The sequence below is a fragment of the Nerophis ophidion genome, linkage group LG22 (genome assembly GCF_033978795.1).
Source record: "Nerophis ophidion isolate RoL-2023_Sa linkage group LG22, RoL_Noph_v1.0, whole genome shotgun sequence".
In the NCBI taxonomy this organism is placed as follows: domain Eukaryota; kingdom Metazoa; phylum Chordata; class Actinopteri; order Syngnathiformes; family Syngnathidae; genus Nerophis; species Nerophis ophidion.
The window spans coordinates 44,143,780-44,166,776 of NC_084632.1; the positions used below are offsets into that span (position 1 = coordinate 44,143,780).

At 39.2% G+C, this 22,997-nt stretch overlaps 1 protein-coding gene across 4 annotated transcripts in view; it reads left to right on the forward strand.

The window, feature by feature from the left end:
- The window catches only part of negr1 (neuronal growth regulator 1), a 275,110-nt gene that overhangs the window by 235,934 nt on the left and 16,179 nt on the right, over positions 1 to 22,997 (forward strand). For 2 of the 4 annotated variants that reach the window (XM_061884008.1, XM_061884004.1), the window contains one exon: positions 17,338 to 21,859. In XM_061884008.1, the coding sequence (XP_061739992.1) occupies positions 17,338 to 17,435 (98 nt within the window). In that variant the 3' untranslated portion in view covers positions 17,436 to 21,859. Of the gene's footprint in view, positions 1 to 2,046; positions 2,408 to 17,337; positions 21,860 to 22,997 lie in introns of those variants that run through there. The other 2 variants (XR_009803757.1, XM_061884007.1) reach the window with 2 other exon arrangements.

The window sequence follows — 22,997 nt, forward strand, 5'->3', positions numbered from 1 at the left end:
TAACTGCACAGTTCAGGACTTATCAGGACCGACGTGGGGAGGACAAGAGGGAGCACTCTTATCATAATCCTGCACAGTATCAGCAGGAGGACAAGGACCCGTCCAAGGGCAGGATGATATCAGCCGATACATTAATGGTGATGCAACATAGCAAACCTAAGGCAGGATGATATCAGCCGATACATTAATGGTGATGCAACATAGCAAATCTAGGGCAGGATGATATCAGCCGATACATTAATGGTGATGCAACATAGCAAATCTAGGGCAGGATGATATCAGCCGATACATTAATGGTGATGCAACATAGCAAACCTAGGGCAGGATGATATCAGCCGATACATTAATGGTGATGCAACATAGCAAACCTAGGGCAGGATGATATCAGCCGATACATTAATGGTGATGCAACATAGCAAACCTAAGGCAGGATGATATCAGCCGATACATTAATGGTGATGCAACATAGCAAATCTAGGGCAGGATGATATCAGCCGATACAGTAATGGTGATGCAACATAGCAAACCTAGGGAAAGAAGATATCAGCCGATACATTAATGGTGATGCAACATAGCAAACCTAGGGCAGGATGATATCAGCCGATACATTAATGGTGATGCAACATAGCAAACCTAGGGCAGGATGATATCAGCAGATACATTGATGAAGGTGCAACATAGCAAACCTAGGGCAGGATGATATCAGCCGATACATTAATGGTGATGCAACATAGCAAACCAAGGGCAGGATGATATCAGCCGATACATTAATGGTGATGCAACATAGCAAACCTAGGGCAGGATGATATCAGCAGATACAGTAATGGTGATGCAACATATCAAATCTAGGGCAGGATGATATCAGCCAATACATTAATGGTGATGCAACCTCGTAAACCTAGGGCAGGATGATATCAGCTGATACATTAATTGTGATGCAACATAGCAAACCTAGGGCAGGATGATATCAGCAGATACAGTAATGGTGATGCAACATAGCAAACCTAGGGCAGGATGATATCAGCCGATACATTGATGAAGGTGCAACATAGCAAACCAAGGGCAGGATGATATCAGTCGATACATTGATGGGGGTGCAACATAGCAAACCAGGGACAGGATGATATCAGCCACATTGATAGGGGTGCAACATAGCAAACCAAGGGCAGGATGATATCAGCCGATACATTAATGTTGATGCTACCTAGTAAACCTAGGGCAGGATGATATCAGTAGTTTTAGCTGAAACTACACATTCTTGCTGAAACTACATGTTTTAGCTGAAACTACACATTTTAGCTGAAAATACAAGTTTCGCTTGAAATACAAGTTTTAGCTGAAACTATAAAATGAAGCTGAGACTACACGTTTTAGCTGATACTACACATTTTATCAGAAAATACACATTTAGCTGGAAATACACGTTTTAGCTGAAATTACACATTATAGCTTATACTACACATTCTAGCTGAAACTACATGTTTTAACTGAAACTGCATGTTTTAGCTGAAACGACACATTTTATCTGAAAATACATGTTTTAGCTGAAAATACATGTTTTAGCTGAAACTACATGTTTTAGCTAAAACTACATGCTTTAGCTGAAACTACACATTTGAGCTAAAACTACACATTTCAGCTGAAACTGCACATTTTAGCTGCAACTACACGTTTTAGCTGAAATAACATGTTTTAGCTGATAACACGCGTTTTAGCTGAGATTACATGTTTTAGGTGAAACTACATATTCTAGCTGAAACTACATGTTTTAGCTAAAACTGCACATTTTAGCCGAAACTACACATTTTAGCTGAAACTACACGTTTTAGCTGAAACTAGACGTTTTAGTCGAAACTACATGTTTTACGTAGTTTCAGCTGAAACACGTAGTTTTACGTTTTTTTGGAACATGTATTCAATTTCAATATATCACATGTTGTCATACACGTCTGACAAGGAGTAGGAAGAAGCAGAGCTTATTTAATCATCAAAGCAGTTCCAGTAACAACACATGAGTTCACTTCCTGTTCTTCATTTGTTTCGCAGTGTGGGCTCGTTAAAGGAGCGCCACAAGTTTCATGAACGGTCATTGGATCAAATGATACGGTGACAGACATGGACGGACATGAAGATGACAGAAAATGCAAACTTTGTCTAAATAACTTGACAAATATGAGATGATTATGAAAGTCAAGAAGGTGAGGCAGCAGCTCACACATTCTCATACTTTCTGTTACATCAGGAAGAAATGATGTCAGACTTGTTCTTATCTACATTTGACTGTAATCTTATTTTCTACATGTTCGTAGTCTGCTGGCTAGCATTTTGTTGTACTTGTTGTACTTGTACACAGCTGTCTGTCTCATTTGTCCACAATCTAGGATTGTCCCGATACCAATATTTTAGTACCGGTAACAAAATGTACTTCAAAACTTTTCTAAATAAAGTGGACCACAAAAATATGGCATTATTGTCTTTATTTTAACAACAAATGTTAGTGTACATAAAACATAAGTTTATTATTGTCATTTAGTCCTTCAATAAAATGTTGAACATACTAGACAACTTGTCTTTTAGTAGTAAGTAAACAAACAAAGACTCCTAATTAGTCTGCTGACGTATTTTCTACACATTATGAGAGACAAACTGTAAAAAAATGATTATTAATCTACTTGTACATTTACTGTTAATATCTGCTTATTTTCAGTTTTAACATGTTTTATCTACACTTCTGTTCAAATGTAATAATCACTTATTCTTCTCTTCTTTGATACTTGACATTAGTTTTGGATGATACCACACATTTCGGTATGGATCCGATACCAAGTAGATACAGGATCATACATTGGTGATATTCAAAGTCCTCATGTGTCCAGGGACGTATTTACTGACTTTTATAAACATAATTAGAATGTTTTTTAAATGGGGAAAAATACATTGTGAGGATAAAAAATATCGGTCATAGTAGTATCGACTAGATACGTTCTTAAATCCTCCTACGGTGCGTAGTGAAGCATGTTTAGCTATTCCTTGTCCTCCAGTGATAATGCTACTTGAAAGGAATGTACTTTGTTTGTTGCCGTGGAGAAAAGGGTTAGTGATTTTTAAGTATCTAAAACACTGCAGACTTAGACGTTAGCCGCTAGCGAGCTAGCCATGTGTTAAAGCAGCTCTTCCTGGGGTGTTTCAGTGTTAGAACTTCACCTTTATCTTGACTTTTTACACCAAAATGCGTCCATTCTCCCTTTTCTGTCTACACACTGTGTCTGCTTGTAAGTACTCTGTGTGTGTGCGCTGCCATACATGCTCCTCTGCTATTAAAACCCGCAATGTCACCACGTGACGACACGCCGAATAGGATTAATTAGTATGGCAGTTCTTTACCGTACAACCTTACCACAAAGCCACCGAGTGGATGATGGAGTCGAGCTGAAGGCAGAAGTCTGCCTTCAATCGGAGACCCCCCCCCCTTCCCCCCCCCCGCCCCTCCCCCACTCACTCACACAGCTATCAGGTGACCCTCATCACTTTCTCATTTCCCGCCCTCATCTGCAGCCCGCCGCTGAGACGGGTCATTAGAGCGCCGGATCCAAAGAGCCTTCCGCCGGGTGTTGATGAATGCCCCGGGTAAGGCGGCATGGCGGCGTGTGCGAGGGAGCGGGGGCGGCGCCGCGAGCCGCTTAAATGATCTCCGAAGGCTATTTTGATAATGGAGGCTTTTCATTACTTAGCGTAATGCAAACGATCGGTGAGGCTAATGAGCTTGAAGGTGCACCCGGACGAGGACTCCGAGGAACGCCAGCCCGGGTCTCCCACGCCACGGTTGCTACGAGAGCAGGATTACAGATGAAGGGAGGAGGGTCTGCGACAAGCGATACATGTCGATGCGTGTCGATACTGGACACAAGGTTGCAAGACTCACATATTCCGAGAGGGTTGATTCCAGAGATCGACCCATTATATTATAATTACCCGTTATATTAGATTTAAAAAAAAAAAAAAAAATTTGGGCCGGGAAATCCATGTTTTGTCCTTCCTTCCCGCAATCCGGTAACGTTTTATATATACCAAGACCTTGGCCTCAGTCCGAGGACCACACATAGGGTTGATTCTAGACATCGACCCATTATATTATATATTTGGCATTTTGATGTATATCATTATCAACCTCTTTTTATCGGTATCGCTCTTTTGTTGTTATTATTTTACAACTACAGCAGAAATAATATATCCGCATTAAATACCAATATTACTGTTCTAAAAGTAATAAGTCAAGTACACTTAAGTACTTTTTCTACGTTTGTATTAGTCACTTCTACACTGCATTACTTCTGCTTACATTTTAAAAAACACTTTTTGCCGTGAAATCCATGTTTTGTCCTTCTTTCCCACAATCCTGTTACGTTTTATATATACCAAGACCTTGGACTCAGTCCGAGGACCACACATAGGGTTGATTCTAGAGATCGACCCATTATATTATAATTACCCGTTATATTAGATTTAAAAAAAACAATTTTTTTGGGCCCGGGAAATCCATGTTTTGTCCTTCCTTCCCGCAATCCGGTTACGTTTTGTTTCGTACATATATTTATATATACCAAGACCTTGGCCTCAGTCCGAGGACCACACAGGGTTGATTCTAGACATCGACCCATTATATTATATATTTGGCATTTTGATGTATATCATTATCAGCCTCTTTTTATCGGTATCGCTCTTTTGTTGTTATTATTATTTTACAACTACGGCAGAAATAATACATCCGCATTAAATACCAATATTACTGTTCTAAAAGTAATAAGTCAAGTACACTTAAGTACTTTTTCTACGTTTGTATTAGTCACTTCTACACTGCATTACTTCTGCTTACGTTTTAAAAAACACTTTTTGCCGTGAAATCCATGTTTTGTCCCTCTTTCCCACAATCCTGTTACGTTTTATATATACCAAGACCTTGGCCTCAGTCCGAGGACCACACATAGGGTTGATTCTCGAGATCGACCCATAATATTATAATTACCCTTAAATTAGATTTTAAAAAAACAATTTTTTTGGGGCCGGGAAATCCATGTTTTGTCCTTCCTTCCCGCAATCCGGAAACGTTTTGTTTCCTATATATTTATATACACCAAGACCTTGGCCTCAGTCCGAGGACCACACATAGGGTTGATTCTAGACATCGACCCATTATATTATATATTTGGCATTTTGATGTATATCATTATCAGCCTCTTTTTATCGGTATCGCTCTTTTGTTGTTGTTATTATTTTACAACTACAGCAGAAATAATATATCCGCATTAAATACCAATATTACTGTTCTAAAAGTAATAAGTCAAGTACACTTAAGTACTTTTTCTACGTTTGTATTAGTCACTTCTACACTGCATTGCTTCTGCTAACATTTAAAAAAACACTTTTTGCCGTGAAATCCATGTTTTGTCCTTCTTTCCCACAATCCTGTTACGTTTTATATATACCAAGACCTTGGCCTCAGTCCGAGGACCACACATAGGGTTGATTCTAGACATCGACCCATTATATTATAATTACCCGTTATATTAGATTTTAAAAAAACAATTTTTTTTGGCCCGGGAAATCCATGTTTTGTCCTTCCTTCCCGCAATCCGGTAACGTTTTGTTTCCTGTATATTTATATATACCAAGACCGTGGCCTCAGTCCGAGGACCACACATAGGGTTGATTCTAGACATTGACCCATTATATTATATATTTGGCATTTTGATGTATATCATTATCAGCCTCTTTTTATCGGTATCGCTCTTTTGTTGTTGTTATTATTTCACAACTACAGCAGAAATAATATATCCGCATTAAATAACAATATTACTGTTCTAAAAGTAATAAGTCAAGTACACTTAAGTACTTTTTCTACGTTTGTATTAGTCACTTCTACACTGCATTGCTTCTGCTTACATTTTAAAAAACACTTTTTGCCGTGAAATCCATGTTTTGTCCTTCTTTCCCACAATCCTGTTACGTTTTATATATACCAAGACCTTGGCCTCAGTCCGAGGACCACACATAGGGTTGATTCTCGAGATCGACCCATAATATTATAATTACCCTTAAATTAGATTTTAAAAAAACAATTTTTTTGGGGCCGGGAAATCCATGTTTTGTCCTTCCTTCCCGCAATCCGGAAACGTTTTGTTTCCTATATATTTATATACACCAAGACCTTGGCCTCAGTCCGAGGACCACACATAGGGTTGATTCTAGACATCGACCCATTATATTATATATTTGGCATTTTGATGTATATCATTATCAGCCTCTTTTTATCGGTATCGCTCTTTTGTTGTTGTTATTATTTCACAACTACAGCAGAAATAATATATCCGCATTAAATAACAATATTACTGTTCTAAAAGTAATAAGTCAAGTACACTTAAGTACTTTTTCTACGTTTGTATTAGTCACTTCTACACTGCATTACTTCTGCTTACGTTTTAAAAAACACTTTTTGCCGTGAAATCCATGTTTTGTCCTTCTTTCCCACAATCCTGTTACGTTTTATATATACCAAGACCTTGGCCTCAGTCCGAGGACCACACATAGGGTTGATTCTAGACATCGACCCATTATATTATAATTACCCGTTATATTAGATTTTTAAAAAAACAATTTTTTGGGGGCCGGGAAATCCATGGTTTGTCCTTCCTTCCCGCAATCCAGTAACGTTTTGTTTCCTATATATTTATATATACCAAGACCGTGGCCTCAGTCCGAGGACCACACATAGGGTTGATTCTAGACATCGACCCATTATATTATATATTTGGCATTTTGATGTATATCATTATCAGCCTCTTTTTATCGGTATCGCTCTTTTGTTGTTGTTATTATTTTACAACTACGGCAGAAATAATATATCCGCATTACATACCAATATTACTGTTCTAAAAGTAATAAGTCAAGTACACTTAAGTACTTTTTCTACGTTTGTATTAGTCACTTCTACACTGCATTGCTTCTGCTTACATTTTAAAAAACACTTTTTGCCGTGAAATCCATGTTTTGTCCTTCTTTCCCACAATCCTGTTACGTTTTATATATACCAAGACCTTGGCCTCAGTCCGAGGACCACACATAGGGTTGATTCTAGACATCGACCCGTTATTTTATAATTACCCGTTATATTAGATTTTAAAAAAACAATTTTTTTTCGGGCCGGGAAATCCATGTTTTGTCCTTCCTTCCCGCAATCCGGTTACGTTTTGTTTCGTACATATATGTATATACTTATATATACCAAGACCTTGGCCTCAGTCCGAGGACCACACATAGGGTTGATTCTAGACATCGACCCATTATATTATATATTTGGCATTTTGACGTATATCATTATCAGCCTCTTTTTATCGGTATCGCTCTTTTGTTGTTATTATTTTACAACTACAGCAGAAATAATACATCCGCATTAAATACCAATATTACTGTTCTAAAAGTAATAAGTCAAGTACACTTAAGTACTTTTTCTACGTTTGTATTAGTCACTTCTACACTGCATTACTTCTGCTTACGTTTTAAAAAACACTTTTTGCCGTGAAATCCATGTTTTGTCCTTCTTTCCCCCAATCCTGTTACGTTTTATATATACCAAGACCTTGGCCTCAGTCCGAGGACCACACATAGGGTTGATTCTAGACATCGACCCATAATATTATAATTACCCGTTATGTTAGATTTTTTAAAAAACAATTTTTTGGGGCCGGGAAATCCATGTTTTGTCCTTCCTTCCCGCAATCCGGTTACGTTTTGTTTCGTACGTATATGTATATATTTATATATACCAAGACCATGGCCTCAGTCCGAGGACCACACATAGGGTTGATTCTAGAGATCAACCCACTATATTATATATTCGGCATTTTGACATATATCATTATCAGCCTTTTTTTTATCGGTATATGTCTTTTTTTTGTTATTTTACAACCACAAAAGAGCTCCAATAATAAATAATATATACATATAAAACTTCCACACTACATTGCTTCTGCTTGGATTAAAAAAAACTACACAAGTTTTTTTGCCCGGGAATCCATGTTTTGTCCTTCTTTCCCACAATCCGGTTACATTTTGTTTGGTACATACATATATATATATATACACATACATACATACATATACTTACATATACCAAGGCCTTGGACACATTCCAAGAGCTTTGATTCTAAAAATGGACCCATCATATTATATATTTGGCATTTTGATGTATATCATTATCGGCCTCTTTTTATCGGTATCTGTATTTTTTGTGTTGTTATTTTAAAACTACAACATAAATAATATATATGCATAAAATACCAATATTACTGTTCAAAAAGTAATAAGTCAAATACACTTAAGCACTTTTTCTATTGGTCACTTCTTCACTACATTGCTTCTGCTTACATTTAAAAGAAAGTTTTTTTTAACCGGTAAATCCATGTTTTGTCCTTCTTTCCTATAATCCGGTTATGTTTTGGAAGGAACGATCCTCCTGTCTGCAGTGTGAACTCCTTAAAGGAGCGCCCCGAGTTTTATGATCCGTCATTCCCCTCATTGGAAAAAATGATAAGGTCACAGAGATAGACTGACATGAAAACAACATAAAAACATATCTCTGACAAAAATGCAAACTTTGTGTTAACATCTTGATAAATGTGAGATGATCGTATAAGTCAAGAAGGTGAGGCATACTTTCTGTAACATCCATGAATATTTCATGTCAGCCATTGTTCTCATCTAATAATTGACTGTAATCGTATTTTTTTGCCGGGAAATCCATGCGTTGTCCTTCTTTCTCACAATCTGGTTACAGTTTGTTTTCGCCGCGGAAAACAAACAATCCTCCGTCCGCAACGCTCGCATGGTGGGCTCATTTAAAGGAGCGCCACAAGTTTCATGATCCGTCATCCAATGAAATAATAAAGTGAGGCAGCAGCTCACACATTCTCATACTTTCTGTAGCATCCAGTGAGAAATGATGTTGGGCATTTTGAAACATGTCTCAACTATAATATATTTTTTTCAGATTGTGTATTTCATTGTATTTTACCGCTATTAAATATCGCTTAATGGTTGACTACTCGTGCTGGTAAAAACACATGAGCAGATGTCGCGGGTGTTTATGAAAAACATGCGGCGTCTTAAGACCTGGTGTGCACTTTTGGGTGAGGTGGGACCACAGGACCAAGGACACTGAGCTGAGGAGAGTCCTCCGGGAGGGGGGGATGCTGCCTGGCTGGCGTCCATGCTAACGACCTGTGAGGAGGAGGCGTGGCCCGAGTCCAGGGCTGAGTCATCACTCGCCATAGAGGGTTCTGGAAGGCACGATGTCTCAGTCAAACACTCAATAGGCAGCAGAGAGATGTGCTTTTCCAAAACAGAACATTGACAAGTTTTGGAAATAAATTAATTTAATAATTTTGGTGGGTATATATATATTTTTTTAACCTCAAGATGTTTTCAATAACAACATTCATATTTTTGTACACTTTATTTTTGTGGGTTTCACAAAGTTTTTTTACAACCGTATTTGAACTTTTTTTCCACATTTGTTTCTGTTTTATTTCTCTGTATATATATATATATATATATATATATATATATATATATATATATATATATATATATATATATATATATATATGTATATATATATATATATATATATATATATATATATATATATAAAATGTGTGTGTGTGTGTATGCACATGACAGAACTGCATTGTGGGCATATTTTGGCGTGATGAAGGAGGAAGAAGAAGAAGAAGAAGAAGCAGACGTGTCCCAGTAGAACATTTGAAGCTGATAGTTGAGGTCCAGAAGAAAAGATGGAATCAGCTTTTGTCATTTTCAGGACTTTTGACAGCTGCAGAGTGGAAGATGTTCCTTAGCTGCAGTCAAACTGTCCGTAGGAGAACTTCACTCTGGTCTGCAGCTTCTCTTTCATGATGGACTGTCTTTACTGGCGCTACTGGCAATTATTTCTGCTTTTTGCCTTCCATTTGCTGCCAAGCAGTGCAGTAATGCTGCTGTGCAGTAATGCTGCTGTGCATTAATGCTGCTGTGCAGTAATGCTGCTGTGTAGTAATGCTGCTGTGCAGTAATGCTGCTGTGTAGTAATGCTGCTGTGTAGTAATGCTGCTGTGCAGTAATGCTGCTGTGCAGTAATGCTGCTGTGTAGTAATGCTGCTGTGCAGTAATGCTGCTGTGTAGTAATGCTGCTGTGTAGTAATGCTGCTGTGTAGTAATGCTGCTGTGCAGCAATGCTGCTGTGTAGTAATGCTGCTGTGTAGTAATGCTGCTGTGTAGTAATGCTGCTGTGCAGTAATGTAGTCGGAAACAACACACAGACCTCCTTCTTCTTCTTCTTCTTCTTCTTCTTCTTCTTCTTCTTCTTCTTCTTCTTCTTCTTCTTCTTCTTCTCCTTCTTCTTCTCCTTCTTCTTCTCCTTCTTCTTCTTCTTCTTCTGCTTCTTCTTCTTCTCCTTCTCCTTCTTCTTCTTCTTCTTCTTCTCCTTCTTCGTCTTCTTCTCCTTCCACCTGCTCAGCGAGTGCTGCCAAAGGTGAGAAGTGGAATATAAGCATGAGGAGCAGGAGCAGTGAATGCTGTACTCACAGGGACCGTTGTCATGGCAACCCTCTCCTGGCCTCGCTCGCCCAAAACTGCTGTGATTATCTCGGGGCCTGGATTGGAGAGAGAGTCCAGGAGACAAAGATAGAACACAAGTGGAGGCAAACATCCAAAGCTGCTCTCATTTGAAGGCCGCTAGATTTTATATCTCTCTGCATATTATGTTGCACTTTTATTTCTATTTTATATCTCTCTCTGTCATGTTGAGCTTTTATTTCTATTTTTATATCAATCAATCAATCAATCAATCAATGTTTATTTATATAGCCCCAAATCACAAATGTCTCAAAGGACTGCACAAACCATTACGACTACAACATCCTCGGAAGAACCCACAAAAGGGCAAGGAAAACTCGGAGAAATCACATCCAGTGGGACGCCAGTGACAATGCTGACTATGAGAAACCTTGGAGAGGACCTCAGATGTGGGCAACCCCCCCCTCTAGGGGACCGAAAGCAATGGATGTCGAGCGGGTCTAACATGATACTGTGAAAGTTCAATCCATAGTGGCTCCAACACAGCAGCGAGAGTCCCGTCCACAGGAAACCATCTCAAGCGGATCAGCAGCGTAGAGATGTCCCCAACCGATACAGGCGAGCGGTCCATCCTGGGTCCCGACGAGCGGTCCATCCTGGGTCTCGACTCTGGACAGCCAGTACTTCATCCATGGTCATCGGACCGGACCCCCTCCACAAGGGAGGGGGGGACATAGGAGAAAGAAAAGAAGCGGCAGATCAACTGGTCTAAAAAGGAGGTCTATTTAAAGGCTAGAGTATACAAATGAGTTTTAAGGTGAGACTTAAATGCTTCTACTGAGGTAGCATCTCGAACTTTTACCGGGATGGCATTCCAGAGTACTGGAGCCCGAACGGAAAACGCTCTGTAGCCCGCAGACTTTTTTTGGGCTTTAGGAATCACTAATAAGCCGGAGTCTTTTGAACGCAGATTTCTTGCCGGGACATATGGTACAATACAATCGGCAAGATAGGATGGAGCTAGACCGTGTAGTATTTTATACGTAAGTAGTAAAACCTTAAAGTCACATCTTAAGTGCACAGGAAGCCAGTGCAGGTGAGCCAGTATAGGTATATATGTATGTATATATGTATATAAAGGTATATACAGTATAGGTATATATGTATGTATATATGTATATAAAGGTATATACAGTACAGGTATATATGTATGTATATATGTATATAAAGTACAGGTATATATGTATGTATATATGTATATAAAGCTATATACAGTATAGGTATATATGTATGTATATATGTATATAAAGGTATATACAGTACAGGCGTAATATGATCAAACTTTCTTGTTCTTGTCAAAAGTCTAGCAGCCGCATTTTGTACCAACTGTAATCTTTTAATGCTAGACATGGGGAGACCCCAAAATAATACGTTACAGTAATCGAGACGAGACGTAACAAACGCATGGATAATGATCTCAGCGTCTTTAGTGGACAGAATGGAGCGAATTTTAGCGATATTACGGAGATGAAAGAAGGCCGTTTTAGTAACGCTTTTAATGTGTGCCTCAAAGGAGAGAGTTGGGTCGAAGATAATACCCAGATTCTTTACCGAGTCACCTTGTTTAATTGTTTGGTTGTCAAATGTTAAAGTTGTATTATTAAATAGAGGTCGGTGTCTAGGAGGACCGATAATCAGCATTTCCGTTTTTTTGGCGTTGAGTTGCAAAAAGTTAGCGGACATCCATTGTTTAATTTCATTAAGACACGCCTCCAGCTGACTACAATCCGGCGTGTTGGTCAGCTTTAGGGGCATGTAGAGTTGGGTGTCATCAGCATAACAGTGAAAGCTAACACCGTATTTGCATATGACGTCACCCAGCGGCAGCATGTAGATGCTGAAGAGTACAGGGCCAAGGACCGAACCCTGGGGAACTCCACACGTTACCTTAACGTAGTCCGAGGTCACATTGTTATGGGAGACACACTGCATCCTATCAGTAAGATAAGAGTTAAACCAAGACAGGGCTAAGTCTGACATACCGATTCGAGTTTTGATACGTTCTAATAAAATATTATGATCGACAGTATCGAAAGCAGCGCTAAGATCGAGGAGCAGCAACATAGATGACGCATCAGAATCCATCGTTAGCAATAGATCATTAGTCATTTTTGCGAGGGCTGTCTCTCCCTGTGTCATGTTGCACGTTTATTTGTATTTTATATCTCTCTCTGTGTCATGTTGTACTTGTTTTTCTATTTTTATAATTTTTCCTGTGTCATGTTGCACTTTTATCTATATTTGTATATCTCTTTGTCATGTTGCACTTGTGTTTATATTTTTATATCTCTTTGCGTGTCATGTTGCACTTTTATTTATATTTGTATACATCTCTGTGTGTATTAGTGTGTACAGTCTATAAAATAGTGTGTACTATTAGTGTGTACAGTCTATAAAATAGTGTGTATTATTAGTGTGTACAGTCTATAAAATAGTGTGTACTATTAGTGTGTACAGTCTATAAAATAGTGTGTATTATTAGTGTGTACAGTCTATAAAATAGTGTGTACTATTAGTGTGTACAGTCTATAAAATAGTGTGTACTATTAGTGTGTACAGGCTATAAAATAGTGTGTATTATTAGTGTGTACAGTCTATAAAATAGTGTGTACTATTAGTGTGTACAGGCTATAAAATAGTGTGTACTATTAGTGTGTACAGTCTATAAAATAGTGTGTACTATTAGTGTGTACAGGCTATAAAATAGTGTGTATTATTAGTGTGTACAGTCTATAAAATAGTGTGTACTATTAGTGTGTACAGGCTATAAAATAGTGTGTACTATTAGTGTGTACAGGCTATAAAATAGTGTGTACTATTAGTGTGTACAGTCTATAAAATAGTGTGTATTATTAGTGTGTACAGTCTATAAAATAGTGTGTACTATTAGTGTGTACAGGCTATAAAATAGTGTGTATTATTAGTGTGTACAGTCTATAAAATAGTGTGTACTATTAGTGTGTACAGGCTATAAAATAGTGTGTACTATTAGTGTGTACAGGCTATAAAATAGTGTGTACTATTAGTGTGTACAGTCTATAAAATAGTGTGTACTATTAGTGTGTACAGGCTATAAAATAGTGTGTATTATTAGTGTGTACAGTCTATAAAATAGTGTGTACTATTAGTGTGTACAGGCTATAAAATAGTGTGTACTATTAGTGTGTACAGGCTATAAAATAGTGTGTACTATTATTGTGTACAGTCTATAAAATAGTGGATATTATTCACGGCCGTGTTGAGTGTGATCTACTAAGACTGCGTGTGCAATTAAAAAGCGATGCAGACCGCCTTGAGGATTGTGCATGTACTCTACGCGCATCACCATGGAAACACTCATTTCCTGCGCAGTGGTCATCATACCTGTGTGCCAGGTGTTGAACCAGCAACACATATTTCTAATCTTAACACTGAATCACAAATGGAGACAACATTAAAACAAATGCTCCCAGACACCAAAACGCATCAATTGAATACCTACTCAGCCCCTTAAGTCGCCCAGCATTTATCAACATTATAAAAGGATGTTGCTGAATTGACAATATGTCTAATAGTTTTATTTCTGGCCGTCCAACATGTTGACACACACACACACACACACACACACACACACACACACACACACACACACACACATAGGACATGAAACTGTCACTTTGCTCGTCCTTCTCACGCGTGCTAAATAAAACACTAAGTGGTGCTCACCAAACGCTGATGAGTGTTGATAAATCACATTGCGTGTGCTAAACATTTCCATCTTCCACTCCCAGTATTGCGGGCGTTTTGATGGTCGGCATATATTTTGCGTATTCATGAAGACAGAAACACAAAGTTGTTGCATGCCTTGTTCTGCTCACGAGTTTAGTCGATCGGCTTTGTGTGCTATCAAGTTTGCACGTGTTTTAGTACACGCAAACCTTTATAAAGTACATCAGGCCCAACTGCACAAAAACGTATATTGTGCGACATATAAATAAGCTGGTGTTTTTTGTATATTTGTCATGTCGTGTGTGTGTGTGTGTCTGTGTGTGTGTGTGTGTGTGTGTGTGTGTGTGTGTGTGTGTGTGTCCACATCAGAGAAGTTACACGGTTCACCAATTAAATGGCCGTGTAAATAGAGACACCCTGCTGATGTGGTGTTGCAACACACACACACACACACACACAAGTGATTTCCCTTGGTGGAGCTCGGCTTGTTTGCCATACCTCACCGTTAGTGTGTGTGTGTGTGTGTGTGTGTGTGTGTGTGTGTGTGTGTGTGTGTGTGTGTGTGTGTGTGTGTGTGTGTGTGTGTGTGTGTGTGTGTGTGTGTGTGTGTGTGTGTGTGTGTTGAGCCTGACTCACCAGTGACAACAAATCAACACACAAACATTGTGTGCAACTCAAGTGACAACATTGCTTCCTGTATGCTCCTATTTCCTGGTCCCCTCACCTGTTCCTGGTTGACTATCAGGAGACACACCTGTCTTTGGTTGGCAATCAAGAGACACAACTGTTCCTGGTTGCCAATCAGGAGACACGAATGTTCTTGGTTGTCAATTTGGAGACACAACTATCCTTGGTTGTCAGTCAGGAGACTTACTTGTTCCTGATTGACAATCAGGAGACACACCTGTCCCTGGTTGACAATCTGGAGACACACCTGTCTTTGGTTGGCAATCAGGAGACACACCTGTCCCTAGTTGTCAATATAGAGACACACCTGTCCCTGATTGTCAATATGGAGACACATGTTTCCCTTGTTGCCAATCAGGAGACACACATGTTCCTGGTTGTCAATTTGGAGATACAGCTATCCTTGGTTGTCAGTCAGAAGACTTACTTGTTCCTGATTGACAATCAGGAGACACACCTGTGCCTGATTGTCAATATGGAGACACACCTGTCCCTGGTTGTCAATTTGTAGACACACCTGTCCCTGGTTGTCAACATGCAGACACACCTGTCCCTGGTTGTCAATTTGTAGACACAACTATCCTTGGTTGTCAGTCAAGAGACTTACTTGTTCCTGATTGACAATCAGGAGACACACCTGTCCCTGGTTGTCAACGTGCAGACACACCTGTTCCTGGTTGTCATTCAGGAGACTTACCTGTTCCTGATTGACTATCAGGTGACTTACCTGTTCCTGATTGACTATCAGGTGACTTACCTCTCACTAGTGGTCAATCAGGCAACACGCCTTTTCCTGATTGCCAACTAGGAGATTTAACTGTCCCCGACTGTCAATGTGGAGACACACCTGTCCCAACCAGACTAAGACCAACTACTACCAACGCTAGCAACGGTTATACTGCTGAAACTAAGTAGCGCGCGCTTAGCAGCCTAAAACTAAGGAGGAGACATTGGACCGAGGTTTGCCTACAGGCTACTGTTTCAAACCTTCCAGATTGCCATAGAACTTGGTGCATGTAGTCCAATGAGGAGCTATTTCATCATGTGATTTGTCCGTCTCCATACCTTTCACATTGTGTCTTCTTGGCCTGTCAGTTGGACGACACATGGACATACATGCTAACTAGCATACGTTAGCATGTATGTCCATGTGTCATTGACCGGGCTAGCATGCTAACATTGGTTGCAGGAACATACTAGCTTTGTTAGACAAGATCGTAGACAGTGTTGGACAATATAGTTGACATACCAAATGTCAATTTCCATTTGAAACAAGTAATAAGAAAAGGTAAATGCCTGACTTACCTATCAAGGAGGAAATGAGCAAGTTTGGCACCAGATAAAAACATTTGATCGTCAATGTTCTCTTTCTTTCAAAGGCATCCCCGATACAAATCCTGGTTTTGTTCCTGACTTTGTCATGCATAAGTTGAGAATGGTAACTTTTAGATGGACTAAGGTCTGACATGTTTAGTAACTTTACCGGTGGCAGTCGCCAGACCGAGATGTGACACACTCAGACTTTCTAATTGTGGCTGAGCAGGTGGCTACTAGGTCACCTGTGGTTAGAGTGTCCGCCCTGAGATGGGTAGCCCGTGAGTTCAAACCCCGGCCGAGTCATACCAAAGACTGTAAAAATGGGAGTCTTTACCTCCCTGCTTGGCACTCAGCATTAAGGGTTGGAATTGGGGGTCAAAATCACCAAAAAATGATTCTCAGGCGCGGCCTCTGCTGCTGCTCACTGCTCTTCTCACCTCCAAGGGGGTGATCAATGGTGATGGGTCAAACGCAGAGAATAATTTTGTCCCACCTAGTGTGTGTTTGTGACAATCATGGGTACTTAAACTTGAACTGTGTTGGCCCTGTGATGAGGTGGCGACTTGTCCAGGGTGTACACCGCCTTCCGCTCGAATGCAGCTGAGATAGGCTCCAGCATCCCCCGTGACCCCAAAAGGGTCAAGCGGTAGAAAATGGATGGATGGATGGTCAAACGGTGGAGGGCGGGGCATCGAAATGAAAACAATAACAATATTTCGAGGCTGTAAATCTAATTTTGAAATGCTCTGAACTACTGTTATCAGTTATAGAGTTATTGGAAAATAAGATTATTTATTAATGCCTTTTGACATTTCATTAAATGATGACTTGACATGAAATTATTACGTATATTATTATGATTATATTGTTAGGTATATTTTAAAATGAATATTTGCTCCATTCCAACTAACCCCAACTTATCTTCTTCTTGGTCTCCAGCGCCCAACACCGCCCCCTACGGGAGCACAGGAAGTGCACACGCCCCGCTGGCCTGTCGATACCTGGTCCTGGCTCTCACCTTGATGGGCGTGTACTAGCGGGGCTCACCAGGGCAAAGAGACTGTCCAGGGTTTTTGGCCCCGAGACCGGAATCCAATCGGGCGCAGTTTGGCGAAATGCGAAGAGGAAGAAAATAATCAGTACTTTTTTTTTTCTCTCTCTCTTTTTGTCATGGTGAATTTCATGTAAATAATATTTGTTTTTATTTTCTGATTGATGGATGAATGGGCACCGCCCCCTCCTCCCTCACGTCCAATCGTATCGCACGCTCAGCTTCTCTCGCGTGACGTTCACATCCGTTTATCTCCGCGACGAGAAGGAAGGGAGTGTGCCCTCCATTATTAGCCATTAGCATAACAATCTTTTCTTCAAGTGGGAGGAAGAAAGAGGAAAACACTTCTTTGGTTCCTTATCAACTTCTCTCTTTTACAAAAGACGTGATTTGTTGTCTTCAAAATATCCACTCAAACTTTTTGTTTCGGTTTGCGTCTTCGTCATTTAGCGCAGGGGTGTCCAAGCTGCTGCCATATTAGCATGTACTTATATGACCCGGTCCAAACAACCTTCCCTAGTCATGGTTTTTAAATAAAAACACATGGTAACACATAACACAACCTGCTCATGTAACTTTGTGGATATTATAAACAAATGTCCAAGCACAGCACATAATTCAACATTACACTCATGTAACTCCCCTTATATGACCCGAGCCAAACAACCTTCCCTAGTCACGGCGTTTAAAAAAAGTGCCAAAAAACACAAAAAGTCAACACAATTGGTCACACATAACAACCTGCTCACTGAACTTTGTGGATATTATAAAAAAATGTCCGAGCACAGCACATAATTCAACAATGCACTCTTTTAAATCCATTTATATGACCCGATGCAAACAACCTTCCCTAGTCATGGCGTTAAAAACAAAAGTGTAAAAAAACACAAAAGGTCAACACAAATGATCACACATGACACAACCTGCTCACTGAACTTTGTGGATATATATATATATTTTAAATGTCCAATCACAACACATAATTTAACATTGCACTTATTTAAATACACTTATATGACCCGGTCCAAACAACCTTCCCTAGTCATGGCGTAAAAAATCAATGCAAAAGTGTAAAAAACACAAAATGTCAACACAAATGCTCACATATAACACAACCTGCCCACTGAACTTCGTGGATATTATAAATAAAAAAAAATATCCAATCATATCAGATAATTCAACATTGCACTTATTTAAATCCACTTATATGACCCGGTCCACACAACCTTCCCTAGTCATGGTGTAAAAAAATCATTACAAAAGTGCAAAAAACACAACAAGTCAACACAAATGCTCACACATAACACAACCTGCTCACTGAACTTTGTGGATATTATAAAAAATAATATCCAATCACATCAGATAATTCAACATTGCACTCATTTAAATCCACTTATATTACCCGGTCCAAACAACCTTCCCTAGTCATGGCATTAAAAAAAAGTGCAAAAAAACACAAAAAGTCAACATCCATGCTCACACAAAACACAACCTGCTCATACAATTTTGAAGAAAAAAAATGTCCAAGCACAACACATAATTCAACAGTACACTCATTTCACTCCACTGCAATGCATGATGGGAAAAATACAGTCTGTTGATATTTCTGATTGATAACAAAACTTTGAGGAGGTCGGACGATGAAATTAATCTTTCACATACTCTCAATATTCAATTATATGAATTATTTATCCATTATCTTAACATATTAATATATATATATATATATATATATATATATATATATATATATATATATATATATATATATATACACACACACAATGCGGCCCTGAAGTCAATAAGTTTGGACACCCCTGATTTAGTGATTGTTAGCATGAGAAGATTTGACAAACCCCCTGATTGGTTGTTACAACTCACCTGAAAGGTGCTGAACTCCTATTTCTTTGACCAACGCTCGCATGCTACAACTCATCTTAGAGTCCTGATGCGTTCAAGTCGGCTGGGAAGTTTGAGGCCACAACAACAACAACAACAACATGTTGTGTTTGTAGCATTTCACCCCGAGCTTTTCTTCCGGGCACTCACGCAAACACCGGACCGTGACAAAGACTTGTTTTCTTTTTCTTTCAATCAGTAGACGAGCAGCTTGGAAATTTGAAGTAAATTAGCAAAAAAACTAATATTTTTGTGGACAACAAATATTTTCCCCGTGCAAACGTTAAGACTGGGAGTCCTTTCCAAAGGGGGCGGGGCCACGTTTTTTTTTCTTTCTAAAAAGTCTCCTCCCAGATTTGTGGCCTTTTTTTGGGGCAAAATTACATGAAAAAAAGTTCGGAAGACTCGTCAAACATAGCAAGAAAGTGGCTAAGTTGGCAACGCTAATCCCTCCTGCTCAGTCTTCTTACTCTCTGGCGGACCACAAACTTGACTCCTCCCCCCTTCTTCTAGAAACAAACACTCTTGTCCGGTCAACGTACGATGAAATATCTTTAACGCCCGACATGCTAACTCCTCAACACCATGTAGCAACACAAACCTTCCCCGTTTTTGTTTCCCCGACTCCAGCCAATCAAAACGTGCGATTGTGGAACATCTCCATTTCCGTGTCCGATGCCTTAATGGGGAGGTCCGTTTGACCTAAGGTGAAACGTGGAAAGCGCCGACCTTCCGGTGAGACGCTCCAAGCACAAACACTGTTAGCACTTCGCCCGAGCGCTAACTTAATTTTCAGCTCACTCGGCGAGATCAAGAAGGAGAACTTTTTGGGAAGTTTTGTTGAAAAGCTGCACCCATATAGCAGTATTACTAGAGAGCAGATACCTGTGTGTGTGTGTGTGTGTGTGTGTGTGTGTGTGTGTGTGTGTGTGCGTGTGTGTGTGTGTGTGTGTGTGGGGATCTAGAAGCTTCTATCTTCAGAGGGCGTGTGCGTGGTTGCTGTTGTCCCAGCGGCCGCGCAGGAAGGCTGCATGTCCGAGTTCACAAGTCATTTGTTCCCTTTTTTTAATGGCGATCTGCCGCCTATCAAATTGTTGTCATTTGCTTGCTGCGTTGTATACCGCTTGTCCCTCTCGGGGTGCCGTTGAGTCGTCGGGCAAGGGCGAGTGAGGATTATGGGGCGTTCGATCCGATTCCCGGTTCAGAATCCATTCTCAATGTGAAGTGAATTATATTTATATAGCGCTTTTCTCTAGTGACTCAAAGCGCTTTACATAGTGAAACCCGATATCTAAGTGACATTTAAAGCAGTGTGGGTGGCACTGGGAGCAGGTGGGTAAAGTGTCTTGCCCAAGGACACAGCGGCAGTGACTAGGATGGCGGAAGCGGGAATCGAACCTGCAACCCTCAAGTTGCTGGCACGGCCACTCTACCAACCGAGCAATGCCGCCCCAATTCTCAATTCAGATTGATTCTTGCAATGTAATAATTCCCTTTTTCACATCAGGTTACAAGTTAGAACATTTCCTTCAGGTTGCATAAATATGGCTTAAAAACTTATTTTTAAAATGAATTTTTACCGTTTTTATTTTTTTCCAAGTTATGAGTCGATTTAGAATCAGGACAAATAAGATTTGTGACTCAGATGTGAATCGCTTTTTTTGTGCACCTCTAATAAGTGTGTAGATCTTTAAGTACCTAACGAGTAGATCCGACTCCTGAGCTGATGATTCCATTCAGAATCGAGTCTCGATTCTAACTGATTCGTGCAATGTAATATTTGGTTTAATAATTCACTTTTTCACATCAGGTTACAAATTAGAAAATTTCCTTCTGGTTGCATGAATGGCCAAAAAAAAGTAATTTTTAACATTCATTGTGTCTTATTTTTTTTGTTAAATCCATATTTCTGTTAAAAATGATGAATCGCTTTAGAATGGGACTAATAAGAATGGTGATTCGGATGTGAATCCCTTTTTTTTTTGCCTCCCAAATAAGGCTGTGAGTCTTTGGGTTCCTAACGAGTAGATCCAACTCCTGAGCTATGATTCGATTTAGAATCGATTCTCCATTCAAACTGATTCCCCATTCAGACTGATTCTTGCCATGTAGTGTTTGATATATTAATTCACTTTTGCACATCAGGTTGCACGTTAGAACATTTCTTCAGGTTGCATAAAGATGGCATAAAAACTTATATTCAAAATACATTTTTATTGGTTTGTTTCTTTTCTAAGTTAAGAGTCTATTTAGAATCAGGACAAATAAGAATTGTGACTCGGATGTGAATCGATTCTTTTGTGCACCTCTAATAAGTGTGTGAATCTTTAAGTACCAAACGAGTAGATCCGACTCCTGAGCTGATGATTCGATTTAGAATCGATTCTCCATTCAAACTGATTCTCAATTCAGACCGATTCTTGCCATGTAATATTTGGTATAATAATTCTAATGACACTTTTTTCAAAACAGGTTGCAAGTTAGAACATTTCCTTCTGGTTGCATAAATGGCCAAAAAAGAAATTTTTAACATTCATTGTGTTTATATTTTTTTTGTTAAAGTTAAATCCATGTTTCTGTTCAAAATGATGAATCGCTTTAGAATCGGACTAATAAGAATTGCAATTCGGATGTGAATCCCTTTTTTTGTGCACCCCAAATAAGGCTGTGAATCTTTGGGTACCAAACGAGTAAATCCGACTCCTGAGCCGATGATTCGGTTAAGAATCAATTCTCAATTCAAACTGATTCTCGCAATGTAATATTTGGTATAATAATTCTAATGACACTTTTTCAAAACAGATTACAAGTTGCATAAAGATGACCTAAAAACTTATTTTTTAAATTAATTTTGGCTATATTTTTTTCAAGTTATGAATCGATTCATAATGGAGACACAAAACAGTTGTGATTCGACTCGAGACGATATTTTTTTTTCACATCTAATAGGGCTGTGAATATTTAAGTTCCTAACGAGTAGATCCGATTCTGGGCTGATGATTCGATTCAGAATCGATTCTCCATTCAGACTGATTCTTGCAATGTAGTGTTTGGTATAATAATTGACTTTTTCAAATCAGGTTACAAATTAAAACACTTCCTTCAGGTTGCATAAAGATGGCTTAAAAAATATATTTTTTTTAATTCATTTTTACTGTTGTTTTTTTCACGTAGAATCAGGACAAATAAGAATTTTGACCCGGTTGTGAATCGATTCTTTTGTGCACATCTAACAAGTGTGTGAATCTTTGAGGACCAAACGAGTAGATCCGACTCCTGAGCTGATGATTCGATTTAGAATGGATTCTCCATTCAGACCGATTCTTGCAATGTAGTGTTTGATATATTATTATATTGATATAATCATATATGGAATGAGCAACTGATTTCTTCCTTCACAATAAAAGTCTTCAACAGCTAAACTTTGACATAAGTGAGGTGGAGCTGCTCATTATGCATATTTCTTGGCCCCGCCCTCGATTGCCTCATCCAGCGTGGATGGCGATGTCCTCGTTATTGGCGGCGCTGGTTGTTTGCTAAACCTCTTCTGCCGTTTTTGCAAACCTTAAACATTTCTTCACCTTTTGACACACAAATGTCAACACAAAGAGCAACTTCCTGTCTGCAAGCAGGAATGAGGAACTTAAAT